The sequence below is a fragment of the Clarias gariepinus genome, chromosome 14, assembly GCF_024256425.1.
Source record: "Clarias gariepinus isolate MV-2021 ecotype Netherlands chromosome 14, CGAR_prim_01v2, whole genome shotgun sequence".
Classification (NCBI taxonomy): Eukaryota; Metazoa; Chordata; class Actinopteri; order Siluriformes; family Clariidae; genus Clarias; species Clarias gariepinus.
Window position 1 is genome coordinate 7,252,531 of NC_071113.1, and position 13,050 is coordinate 7,265,580.

Below are 13,050 nucleotides of genomic sequence, written 5' to 3' on the forward strand. Positions count from 1 at the left end.
TTCTCTCCTGTTTTTAAAACAATAAATGAAATAATATTTACATTTTCTTTCTTTTCCTGTGGCTATTTGTTTCCTACTGCCTTACAGGCCTGCCCCAATGATGCCCTAAACCCATTATCTAATGAGTTAGTGTATACATTTGAGGGTCTCCCTAGAACAATTGACAGTTTACAGCCGATGCTGCATCCTTCTATGAAGAACACCTCCTATTATAATGTAAGTGCTAAGAAACTACGGCTTTTCATATTACAACAGTAGCAGTATAATGTTTTTTTATTGAATTTCTCTTAGTATTGTTGATGATTATAATAAAATGATGATCCATAATTAGCTATGTTTATTTATACATACGTTTTTTACCTTCTCAATCCTTTATATAAACAGTAGATTATGTTTGTGATACTTTACTATGTAAACTATTTTCACAGCTGGATTTTGAAATAAACTGCGGAGATGATCAAATCTGTGTTGATAAACTCAAAGTGGATTTTAATTTTTCTGGGTAAGATGACTTGGGAAAAACACTCACCAGAGTCTTGGGAAGTTGATGATATAAAATTTCTTCTGTCTTCTTTTTGTTTATTTGGCTTTTTTTTTTTCCAGATACACAGTTATACAAGTCGGAATTATGCAAGAAATAAATGTAACTGTCTTCATAGAAAACAGAGAGGAAAATTCATACAATTGTCGAGTAATCCTTCAATATCCATTTGGACTTTCCTTCAGGAAATTTACCACTAAACAGGCAAGTGCTTCATGTAACAGATTATACATTTTGGTCCACATTTTAAGTAGATGATACACCAAATTTTCACACAGTAGTGCAGGAAATAGCATTCCTGACTCACAGCTTTTAAATATTAGAGTCAGGTTAATATTCATGTTGAATTTTGCATAAAATTCCTGTAAATATGGATATCCTGCAGGTTCAAGTAACTTCAAATTAAATCTTTAAAGTAACTTTAAACTTTAAATCTGGCACATACAGTAAGTAATTATGTAAGTAATCTATTACTGGCAAGTAATACATACTCCCCCATTTCTGTGGCAGTTACTTAAGGGGTCAGGCTGCCAGCTCAACGCTTGCCTGTCATTTACAACTTACAGTATGGGCAATTTGGAAATGACAATTAGCCTAACCTGCATGTTTTTGCCTTAACTGCAACGTCAATGGCAATACTGTATGGTGGCACAGTTGCCATCTCAATGCTTTAGGGTCACCAATGCTTATCTGCATGGGTTCTGTTTTCTTTCACCTACCAAAAACATGCTGCTACATGTATTGGCTACGCTAAATTGCCCCAAATTGTACATGGCTTTGTAAATGTGTATTTTCACGTTGATGGACTGGTATCCAATTTGGTATTAGCTGGCACAATACATGTCTCACAGAATTAATAATATATATTATACCATTTTTTGCTTTGATTATGGCATACTTTTGCTGCTGTATCGTATCAGTAAACTTCTTTACATTTAGGCATTAGAAGACGCTCTTATCCAGAGCGACTTATAAACGTTGTTTAAAGTTTTAGTTATTGGATAGATCCTTATACTGGGTTTCTAGGCTACTAACTAAGTACCATCAACCATCAATCTTGGTCAACCCAAGATTAACCCAAATATTGAAGAAACATATCGATCTTTGGTCATCATCTAAAGATTGCCAGTGACTAAGCTCTACAGACCTCTAGAGGAAGTTCATTCCACCACCTGAGTGCCCAAACAGAAAAGAGTTTGGATGCATGTCTTCCTCAATTTCTTAAAGTTGGCCAGAACAGGTAAATAGTACTGGAGAATTGAAGGGAACGTGATGCAGTGCAGGGTGTGATTAGAGCTAAGAGGTAACGGTCGACAGAGGTGGACCTGTCAAAAGTTAGTTGTAGAAGTCCAGTTTTGAAATAACAAAGGACTGAACAACACCTGAGTAGCCTGTGTAAAAAGAAATAGTCAAATTATTTTGATGTTGTAAAGAAGAAATTAACAAGAACGAGTGTCAGGGTTACCCCAAGATTGCAGGCAATGACTGAAGGAGTGATTTGATTGTTGTCAGGGGAGATCACAAGGTCTTGACAGATAGATGAATCACCTGGGATGAACAGCAGTTTAGTTTTACTGAGATTGAGATTCAGCTAATGTGCTGTGATTAAGGATAAGATGTCTGCCAGACATGCTGAGTTCCAGGTGGAAACTTGAGTGTCTGTGGGAGGAAAGAAAAAACCCTGAGTTGTGTGTCGTCTGCATAGCAATGGTATGAAAAAGCAGTGCAAGGGTATGACGTTACCAAGAGACTGTGTATAGTAGAACAAAAAAAGACCAAGTACTGCGGGTACTTGTGGGACACAAGTAGAGTCTGTGTAGAACAGATGTGGATCCCTTCCATGTAACCTCATATGACCAACCCTCTAGATAGGAAGCAAACAATTGCCATGCCGCATCACAGATTCCAAAGCTTTTAAGATTAGACAAGAAAATCTTGTGGTTTACCATGTTGAGAGTTCCAGGAGGATGAGATCAGATGACAGTTTAGCAGCATGGAGCTTCTCTGTGACTCCAGGGTGCAACAGTAGTCCAGGACAACCCCCAAAATCCTTTGTCGGGCTTTCTGACACAAAGGGGGAGTAAGGGGTGTTTTTTATGGCTCAAGTGGAGGTTTGGAACAGAGACTGAACTGATTGAACCAGGCATCCTTGAACCCCCGGAAGCAAAGCAGACAAAAGTCCCTGAGCCCAGGTGGTGGGGTGAGCATAAACTCCTTGAACTCACCACCACCAAGTTCTCAAACCTGGGTGGTGGAGGTCATGGTTCAGGTGATTCAGGGAAACGGCTCAGGGAGTACAGAGTTCTCTAAAGACATCTCCAGGTTGTCTAGATTGTCTGGAACCAAACAGTGTGTTCAGCTCCAGAAGGACAGTCAGGGTGTTTATAGCACTCAGAGCATACAGGGCCTTCAGAGCAGACAGGGCCTTTGAGAGACCTGATAAAATGAACAGGGCTGACAGGGCCATCCACAAAGCTAAAAGAGACAACAGGGCCCTCATCCAGGCTGACAAGGCTGATAGGGCCTTCCACAATCCAGACGGCTGACAAGTCCTCCCACAAGGTTAAGAGGTCTGACAGGGCTTTTCACAAAGCTAACAGGGCTGACAGAGATAACAGGCTCCTCAGGGTTAACAGAAATGTATATTTCTTCAGGGTTAACAGTGCTGACTAGTCCTTTAGGGTAAAGAGAGCTAACTAGTCCTTCAGGGATAATAGAGCTAACAAGTCTAACAGGCTCCTCGGGGCTAACAGAGCTAACAGGCTCTTCGGGGCTAACAGAGCTAACAGGCTTCTCAGGGCTAACAAAGCTAACAGGCTCTTCAGGGTTAACAGAAATAACAGGGCTAACCTCCCATGCATGTGGTGCCCAAAAAGCAGCATGGCTTCATCCATATGGAAGGCAAGCTCCTTTACTCACTGTTAAATGGCACACAGTCTCGATTTAATACATTGCCTTTGCGGAAGTATTCATACCCTTTTAACTTTTCCACAGTATTTTATTTTGATTTTATGTGACATAAAGGGGCAGTATTTTATTTTGATTTTATGTGACATTAATTAATTAATTGGAAAAGAAAAGTCAAAGTGTGAGAATATCCGTCTCAAAATTAATGGAAAATTTATTGATGACTCTTTTGCAATAGCAACCAATTTTAATGAATATTTTTTAAACATTGTCCAAAAACTGGCTCAGAATTTTCAAAATGTTCATCCCCCTTTCATAATTAGTGGCAACTCAGATTTTAACCTTAGTCCAATAACTACAACTAAAGTCGAAAAAATAATTGCTGCGTTAAATAGCAGCAAAGCAAAAGATATTTATGGACTTGATACTTCTTTTCTTAAACAATATAGGGACATCTTCTCTGATCCGGTGACAACAATAATAAATCAATCAATTAGTGAGGGAATTTTCCCAGCAGCTTTAAAACCTGCGATTGTCACCCCTATATTTAAGTTTGGTGACAAACAAGAAATGAACAATTATCGTCCAATAAGCATCCTTCCAGCAGTATCAAAAGTGCTCGAGAAGACGGTGGCGGAGCAACTTATTTTCCACTTTGACTCACAAGAGCTCTTAAATCCAATGCAATTTGGTTTTAGACGGAAGTATTCAACAGACTCTGCCTGTTGCTACTTCCTGGAAACTGTCAGGGCATATGTGGATCAGGGAAGGGTGGTGGGAGCGGTCTTCCTTGATCTGTGTAAAGCTTTTGACACAGTCAATTATCAAATACTCTACAGTAAATTAAATCAATATAGTCTCTCTGAGCACACCCAAAAATGGATAAGATCTTATCTGAGTGACCGAAAACAGTGTGTACGAGTAAATAACATTCAATCTGCGTTCAGAGCCACCTCAATGGGAGTGCCGCAAGGGTCTATTTTGGGACCCTTGCTTTTTAGCATCTATATAAATGACCTCCCTACAGTGTGCTCTGACGTTGACGTGATTATGTACGCCGATGATACGGTTATCTTTACTTTTGGGGAAAACGAGCTGGAGGTTGCTGATAAATTATCAAAAGAGATGGAAAAAGTTGCAGAATGGTTGCAGATGTCATGTCTTACTTTAAATGTTGATAAAACAGTTTCAATGTTATTTTCAAATAAACATAAATTACAACAAACTCTAGAAATTCAAGTAAATGGACAAAAAATTAAAAATGTAAACGAAATAAAATATTTAGGTCTAATACTTGATTCGAACCTTGGTTTTAAAAGTCATATAAAAAACCTTGGTAATAAAGTGAAATTTAATTTGATGAATTATAAACATATTAGAAATTCATTAAGTACAGAGGCGTCAAATACCTATCTTAACACTATGATTGTTCCACATTTTTTGTATTGCATGTCTAGTTGGTCTCAGGCGTGTAAAACATCGTTAAAACCACTTGAATCATTATATAAAAGGGCCATAAAAATTCATGATAAAAAATCTCGATTATATCATCATTGTAAAGTACAAAGTAAATATAATTTTTTAAGCTTTGAAAATCTTATTAAATATAATCAAATTTCTGCTTTGTTTAAAATAATCCATAACATTGCTGCTCCCCCTTTGAAAAAAGTTTTCACACTAAATTCGGAGAGAATTTCTAGAATTACACGGTCGACAGTTAGAGGAGAGTGCAGCGTTACAAGATGCAAAACTGCATATGGTCAACAATCTTTCTCCTATAAAGCAGTGAGCCTTTGGAACACTCTTCCAAATGAAATTATTTCATGCACAAATTATTGTACTTTTACACGCCTGACCAAACAGTGGTTATTATCAAAGCAAATTTGTATGCACTAAATGATTGTGATATGAATGCTGTAAATTGTGAGTGAGTGAATTGAATGATGATAGAAAGTGCTTTTATGAGTTTCTATGTATTTTTTTGTATACATTTAATAAGCTTTTGTAAGTGTAACAACAACCTGTCCAGGGACTGCGGGTGGAAATTAACATTTTTGCTATAACCTGGCACATGACATCTCTTCTTATTTTAGACTAATGTTGTTTGTGCATTGTCCCTGATCAAATAAATAAAAAATAAAAAAATAAAAAAAAAACATAATTGTGAAGTGGAAAATGATACAAAATGGTTTTCAAAATGTTTTAATCCCCAAGTTAATACTTTGTAGATCCACCTTTCGCTGCAACTACAGCTGCAAATCTTTTGGCGGGGGTGTCGCTACCAGCCTTGCACATCAAGAGAGTGAAATCTTTGGCAATTCCTCTTTGCAAAATAGCTAAGTCTCATTCAGATTGAATGGAGAGAGTCTATTAACAGCAATTTTCAAGTCTTGCCACAAATTCTCAGTTGACCATTCCATTGTAGCTGTGGCTGTATATTTAGGGTGGTTGTCCTGCTGGAAGGTGAACCTTTGCCCCAGTTTCAAATTTTGTGCACACTCCAACACCATGCTTCCATCAAGTCTGACCACCTTCCTTGTCCCTACTGAAGAAAAGCATCCCTACAACATAATGCTGCCACCACCATGCACAGTGCTAGTTTTCTGCCACACATAGCATTTTTTATTTAGGCTCTCGTCTGACAAGTGCAACTTCTTCCAAATGTTTGCAGTGTTCCTCAAATGGTTTGTCACAAACTGCAAAGGGCTTTCTTTCTACAACGGATTTCTTCTCATCACTCTTCCTTAAAGGCCAGATTTGTGCATGACTAATACTGTAATTGTCCTGTGGACAGATCCTTCCACTTGAGCTGTGGATCTTTGCAATTCCCCCTGAGATACCATTTGCTGCTTCTCTGATTAATGCTGTCCTTGCCTGAACTAGCAATTTAGGTGGATGGCCATGTCTTGGTAGGTTTGCAGTTGTGCCATAGTCCTTCTATTAAAAAAAAAAATAGATTGAACAGTGCTCAGTGAGATGTTCAATGCTTGGAATATTTGTTTTAGAACCTAACCCTACTTTGAACTTTTCCACAACTTCATCTCTGACCTGTCTGTTGTGTTCCTTGGGCTTCATGATGCATTTTTTACTAATGTTCTCTAACAAACCTCTGAGGGCTTTACAGAACAGCTGTATTTATACTGTCAATAATTACCTACAGGTGGTCTATATTAACCAATTAGCTTCAGAAGTCACCTAATTGGTAATCAGGTGGTTTGGTATCAGGAGAAAAAGGGGCTGAATTAAAATGCATGCCACACTTTGAAAACCATTTATCATTTCTCTTCCATTTCACAATTATGTTTCACTTTTGTTGGTCTATCAAATAAAATCCCAATAAAATATATTTACCTCTGTGGTTGTAACATGACAAAATGTTAAAAAGCTCAAGGGGTATAAATACTTTTGTAAGGCCCGGTAAGCTTCGCCTTCTGCCCTCCATTGACACTCGGTCTGGGGTTCCTCCTCACCCTAGACACCAACGCGCCTGGATCCCCTAGTCCATTCTTCACGCTCTTTGCGGGGATCCATGTCGCGGGGGTCCATGTCACCCTGAGCACCATCATGCTGTGTCTTCAAGGGTATGCATAGTATACAGGAGCCTTGCCAGCTCAGCTGTGCTGCTCATTTACCTCTCGTCTCTTTCTGGAGCCCCTTCCCCCATGCCTCATTCTCGGTTTGGCACTCTGTCAGGAATCTCGGTCTGGCACTCTGTCAGGAATCATTGCAAGCTTGGCATATTTGCAGAAGTGAAGACTTTTAATTAAAAAGAATAAACACAAAAAACAAAATAATTCTTGCAGTGGTATAACGCTAACTCAGCATTCAAACAGGTAAGATAAAAGGTAAGGTGAAAAGACATAAGCTGAGGACTTTTATAACATACACTAACAAGGTTCAGGTGGCCAATCAAGACAGATTACTGAGGTGTACTATGGAAGCTAAAGTTTGGAAGCAAATGTCAAATTAAAGAGTTCCACCACCATTGTGCCTGGACGCAAAGCACCCTCCGGGGGTTATCCCTGACACTGAGAAGCAAATGGAAAAAATGTTTGTCTTGTTTTCTATTTGGGTAGGGTAGACTAGAGTGTGTTTCTGTGGACAGTGATGACAAAGCTGCAATGGGGGAAACTACTTGTTACATCAGCAAACCCATCTTTAAGAATAATAGCCTGGTAAGTCCAACTGAGTCCATACTTTATTTCTTTGTTTAAAGGTATTGTATGAAGTAAGAGAAATTATGAGGATTAAGTCTTTACTTAAGCCTAGGACAAATATAAAATTATAGTTTCTCTTTATGTTAATTGCCCTAAAATTTAATTATTTAAAATTATGTAATCTCTCTTTTTCTGTATTCTCACAACAGGCTATCTTTGATATTACATACAATATAAATAAAGATAGTAACTTTGACAGGATGGTGACATTTACTGCATCTGCTTTCAGGTATGTTCTTATATGAAATTAGATTTTATAAAACACATTCCACACGATAAATGGCATCTGCACTTATTACAAACTAGCGTAGATATAGGTAAAAGGTTGAAGCTAAAATAAACTGATCCTAAGCTGATCAAGCTTCAATGTAATCAGTGTATAATGTAATCTGTACGGCTGGGCATGAATTCACAAAGCTTCTTAAACCTAAAAGTTGCTCCTAGTGAAGAAATTCTGAGAAAATTCTTAATGTTGAGTAAACGTGATGTTATGAAGAGTTATGTCCCGGATTTAAGATCCTACTTTACACAGGGAGTTTAAGTAAGCATAAACAAGCCGTGAGATACTCAACCTTACGAAATTTTATTTCTTTATAAAAGTTAGAGAGTTCTGGGCCCGTACTCATAAAGCTTCTTAAGCCTAAAAGTTGCTCCTAGTGACAATTCTAAGATAATTCTTATGACATTTTCTTAGAATTTTCCCTTCAATTTAGGACTAAATCTTATTAAAGATAAAAATGATTCCTGAAACATATCTAAAAACAGCTCCTAAGGTAAAAATTGCTAAGAGTAGAGAGGAGCCTTAAGAGTTTCTATAGCCGAGGACCAGAGGAAATATTCTTCAAATACTGAAAAAAATACGTAAAGCTTAAAGTTAACACTGATCTTCTGTCCAATTTGGTTTTCTTATTCTTTTACTTCCTTCCATCTCTCTTGGATTGTTGGCTACATACCATCCAAAAGTGCAGCTTAAATTGAGCGTCATACAATCTTGTAAGTTGGTCAAAGCTGAGCCATTGGTTGCTTTAAAGGTAGACACATTTTCAACTTTTGGCTGTTTGAATTAACTTTAAGATATTAAGCCTATAACAGAAACTTTGCATGAAGTAGCCTGTAGTCATGATTATACAATTTCTTCTATTAATTCTATTATCATACTGTATATTCTACTTTCACAAAGAGCGCATTTTAAGACCTTTACAGATTTTTATAAGCCAATCACAGTCCTTAAATTGCTGCGTCATCCCTAGCAACAGGGTCAACCACATCTCCTCGAGTTGCTCTGAGAAGTCTCCTAAATCACATTAAGTCTAAGACCCCCAGCTATGAATTTTTAGGCTATGATAGGAGTGCTTTGAGAGAATCCTAAGAAGGTTTGTGAATACGGGCCCTGATCTAAAAACGGATATGACATGCTTCGGTCCACACAGTCTTAAATTTCCAATTCATAAACTATACATCAAAAATGCACACCAATCACACCAAACATCCTACAGTAGGTAAGAAACCACCATTTCTTTTTTATTCTTTTTTATAAGTGATGTTTGCTAAACTGATCCCACAAAAAAATCCCAATCTTTACAGTGACAATAGCAACCATTCACATGAGAGTGAAGTATACAAAAACAAAACCATTGATGTTAAATATGCCATCTACATTACACTGATCAGGTTAGTAACTTCTTTTGAGGATTTATAATTAAAATAAATACATATCATTGAGTAACATCTTACTTTATACAATTTAAATTCAAGGGATGAGAATTCCACCATCTACATGAACTTTACTGCAGGGGAAAATGACCTTAATAAGCCTGTCCAGCAAATATTCAAGGTATAAAAACATTAACCTTATCCCATTTTCATTTGTCAGGAGCAAAGTTTTTTTAAAATTAAATTCTCACTTCCTCTTAGGTGGAGAATGACCTCAGGGATTTGACTGTTGACATTTTTATCAGAGTACCCATACAATTAGGAGCTAAAGACATCTGGGCTAATAACAGCTTGCAGGTACTGGATATTATTATTATTATTGTTATTATTATTATTATTATTATTATTGTTATTGTTATTATTGTTATTGTTGTTGTTGTTGTTCACAGAATGTGAAAAACTTTTGACTTTTCCTAATGTGTGTGTGTGTGTGTGTGTGTGTGTTTCTTCTATTCCATTCAGCACCTTTGTTTCAGGTTTAATAATGTGTCTTAGCTCAATTTAAAATTTCCTCCATTGTTTTCATTGCTTTATGCAGACCAGTAATTTGATTTCTTTAAGTAACCTTTTTTAACCACAGAGTTAAGAAGCTATATGGTAGGGTTCCCTCTGGTGGCACTGTAGGTGATTTTCATTGTGATTAACTGTGTAACATACTGTACTATTCATCCTGACCTTTTATTATACAGTGGTGAAGGGGGCTCCAGTGTAGGATGCAAAAATAAATTAATTAAATTAATCTGAGATGTAATTCTTGTGGCACGGCAGCAGAGACATTAGCTTCTGCTAGCTAGCTAGTCCAATTTATTTTTGGGAAGGTAAGAAAGGTTACTTTCTACTAATGACTCATCCTGATAAGTTTAATCTGAATTGAATACCAAAGATTTTGAGTCTGGTACCTAGTATGGAGTTTTTTTAGTTGTATTTTTCTCTGCCACTATCCATTAGAGATCTAAATGTACATAGAAATTTCTTTTAAGCTGGGTCTCCGATTGGGAACATGACCCTGTAAGAAATTGCCACAGAAACAGTGGATGCGTCTCCAGGGGTAGGGAGTATTCATCGCCCAATCTGCCTGATGGCACTTAAACAGACCCTTACCCGCTTTTCTTAAGCTGCTTTGTGACGATGCCCACTCAATGAAGTTACATACAGTGCCTGTTGTGTTATATACTTAAAGAGCGCCTTTTTTGCGGGAACGTTTAAAAAATGTTATGAATTTAAGAGTCAAGACAACATGTCTCTAATGTGTTTCTTAGATTCAAGACTGCAATACAGACAAAGATGAACAACCCACAATTCAAGATTTTGTGGCAGCTCTGAAAAAAAACCCTGAGGTGGTGAGTATCTATTAAACCTTTGTATAATCATTCATACAAAATGAATGTATATAATTAATTTAGTTTTATTATTTGTAAACTCTGTGTCCAGAATTGCTCTGTAGCGGTGTGCAGAGTGTTTAAATGTGTTGCAAATCTCTTTAAAATGCAAACGAAATTCTACAACATCACTGGTAATATCAGCTCTGAATGGATTGAACAGGTATATTTTAAATGTATTACTGATATTTTCAACTATGTTTTCTACCTTAATTATTAATGTACACCTTGCCACTTTTAGACCGGACTACGATCAGCAGTTTTTGAGCTGGTCAGTACTGCAACACTGGGCTATAACAAAACAACATATATCTACTACTCTTCTGACTCTACAAACACTGCACCCATTGGCAAGGTACATCTACTGTTTAAGACCTTATTGAAACCAGATGTTTCACAATGAGCTATGCAATTTCCTGTTTACCCTACTTGGCTCATAGGTATACTATGGTAATTTTAAAGTCACATGACATTCATGGATCTTTTGTGGTGAGTTTTGGCGTTAAACCACTACCATACAGATGTTATACAGTAGGACTTATTTGGACTCAGAGTTCCAGAATGCAGTGCAGCTACAGTATACAATGCAGAGTTACATACTAATACACAGACTAATAAATAATGAAGAAGAAATAGTGTTGATGAAAGTACTGTATAAAAAAGCATTAAATTTAAGGTCTTAGAGGTCCTTCAAAGTTGTGTCTGTTCATGTTTCAGCTGAAATAACCCTCAGACAAAGCATTTTTTCATAGCTTGAAGTTGGAAGGGGTATCTTTTTATATGAGGTCACAGTAGCAGGAAAACGTAACTGTTTTTTTTTTTTTTTAAGGTAGGGGATGAAGCCAGGGGCTAAATACCACTACAATATACAGTAAATGCACTGAAGACAACATGTTAATTGTAATGATTAACACAAATGAATTCATTATAGAGTATTAGAGTGTTTCCTTTAAAGAATTATAAACTAAGTACACAAACCAATAACCTGGGTATTATGGAGCCATTCTAGCAGCACCATGGTCCAATGCACTACCTTGCAAGCCTCAGCTTTTAGTGGAATCATAATTATACACAGTACCAGATCCCATTATGCAAAATGAGATTTTTAAAAATCACTTTCCTGAGTAAATTGTTATTGTAAATGTGCATGCAGATTAATACCCAGGTGGAGGTGTATGAAGAGAAATTCCCGCTTAAAGAGACGATTGGAGGTGTTATCGGAGGGCTTGTGCTTTTGGCTCTTATTACTTTAGGCCTCTACAAGGTCAGTACAAAGATCTTTTTTTGTTATTTTGAAGACACAAATGCTCTGAAAACATTCATATGTTCTGGGCCTTACAATATTTTTTTATATCAATCCTAGGCTGGGTTCTTTAAAAGCAACTATAAGAAGTTGTTGGAGGAAGCAGGAGCAAGGGCTGAGGCAACCGGAGGCGCCACAGGAGGACCAAGAGAAGATTGATCAATCTTCTCCAAAATAACCAGCGCTATTCAAGGAGACCTCACGTTAAAAATAAAAAATAAAAAAGGAAAACTTGCTTAGCCTGTTTAACATTAAATTTCTCTTATAGCTGCTGCTGCTTACAGTAATGTTTAGGCGAGCTTACAATGCAGAATCAAGTATAAAGATTAGCAAACTGTATTGACTAACATGCATTAGTGCTTAATATTTGTTGCAACTAAATAATTTCTGCTGAAAATATCTGATCTGATGTTAAAATATAGCCTATTATGTAGTTATGGAATTACAAAATAAACTTTTTAGTTGAATGTAAAAGGTAGTCAAAAGTTGTGGACTTTTACAGGATTTTTCAGCTTAGTTTAAACTCTGTAGCCCGTATTGTTTTAATGACTTTTTGTGCATAATAATAAATGTAACATGAAGTAAATAAGACTGTAATGGGTATAGATTTCAGCGTGCTGATGGCATAGGTGGCCATCGGAGGAATTACATAAAAATCTAGTTTGCACACAGAGCTTGTGATGTTTAAAAGGCAAATATTACACAGTGAAATTGGTGACGTGTCATTTATAAAAGAGTGTTCCTTACTTCCTTTGAGATTCTATTCCCAAGGTGTCATTTTAGAGCTGACTCATATGAGCACTTGATACAGACAATGCTGCTTCTCTAGGTGTAATTTAATCTAATTGCTTTATTAAAAAATAATCACTAGGCACAATAATATTTATGCATGAGTCACTGTATCTTTTAATGAAATTATTTAAATAGATTTTATGATATACAGTGGTGGTCAAAAGTATTAAAACAACAGGTGATTTCACTAATTAGTAC

The 13,050-nt window shown here is 36.8% G+C and overlaps 1 protein-coding gene across 1 annotated transcript in view; it reads left to right on the forward strand.

Annotated features, from left to right (window-relative positions):
- Window positions 1-12,511, forward strand: part of LOC128541162 (integrin alpha-M-like) — a 45,950-nt gene extending 33,439 nt beyond the window's left edge. Inside the window, exons 18-30 of the mRNA XM_053511420.1 lie at window positions 88-216; window positions 429-502; window positions 604-745; window positions 7,525-7,623; window positions 7,815-7,894; window positions 9,250-9,336; window positions 9,421-9,499; window positions 9,580-9,675; window positions 10,638-10,718; window positions 10,810-10,920; window positions 10,999-11,112; window positions 11,911-12,021; window positions 12,121-12,511. Of these exons, the coding sequence (XP_053367395.1) occupies window positions 88-216; window positions 429-502; window positions 604-745; window positions 7,525-7,623; window positions 7,815-7,894; window positions 9,250-9,336; window positions 9,421-9,499; window positions 9,580-9,675; window positions 10,638-10,718; window positions 10,810-10,920; window positions 10,999-11,112; window positions 11,911-12,021; window positions 12,121-12,219 (1,302 nt within the window). The 3' untranslated portion in view covers window positions 12,220-12,511. The remainder of the gene's footprint in view (window positions 1-87; window positions 217-428; window positions 503-603; window positions 746-7,524; window positions 7,624-7,814; window positions 7,895-9,249; window positions 9,337-9,420; window positions 9,500-9,579; window positions 9,676-10,637; window positions 10,719-10,809; window positions 10,921-10,998; window positions 11,113-11,910; window positions 12,022-12,120) is intronic.
- The last annotated feature ends 539 nt before the right edge of the window (window positions 12,512-13,050 follow it).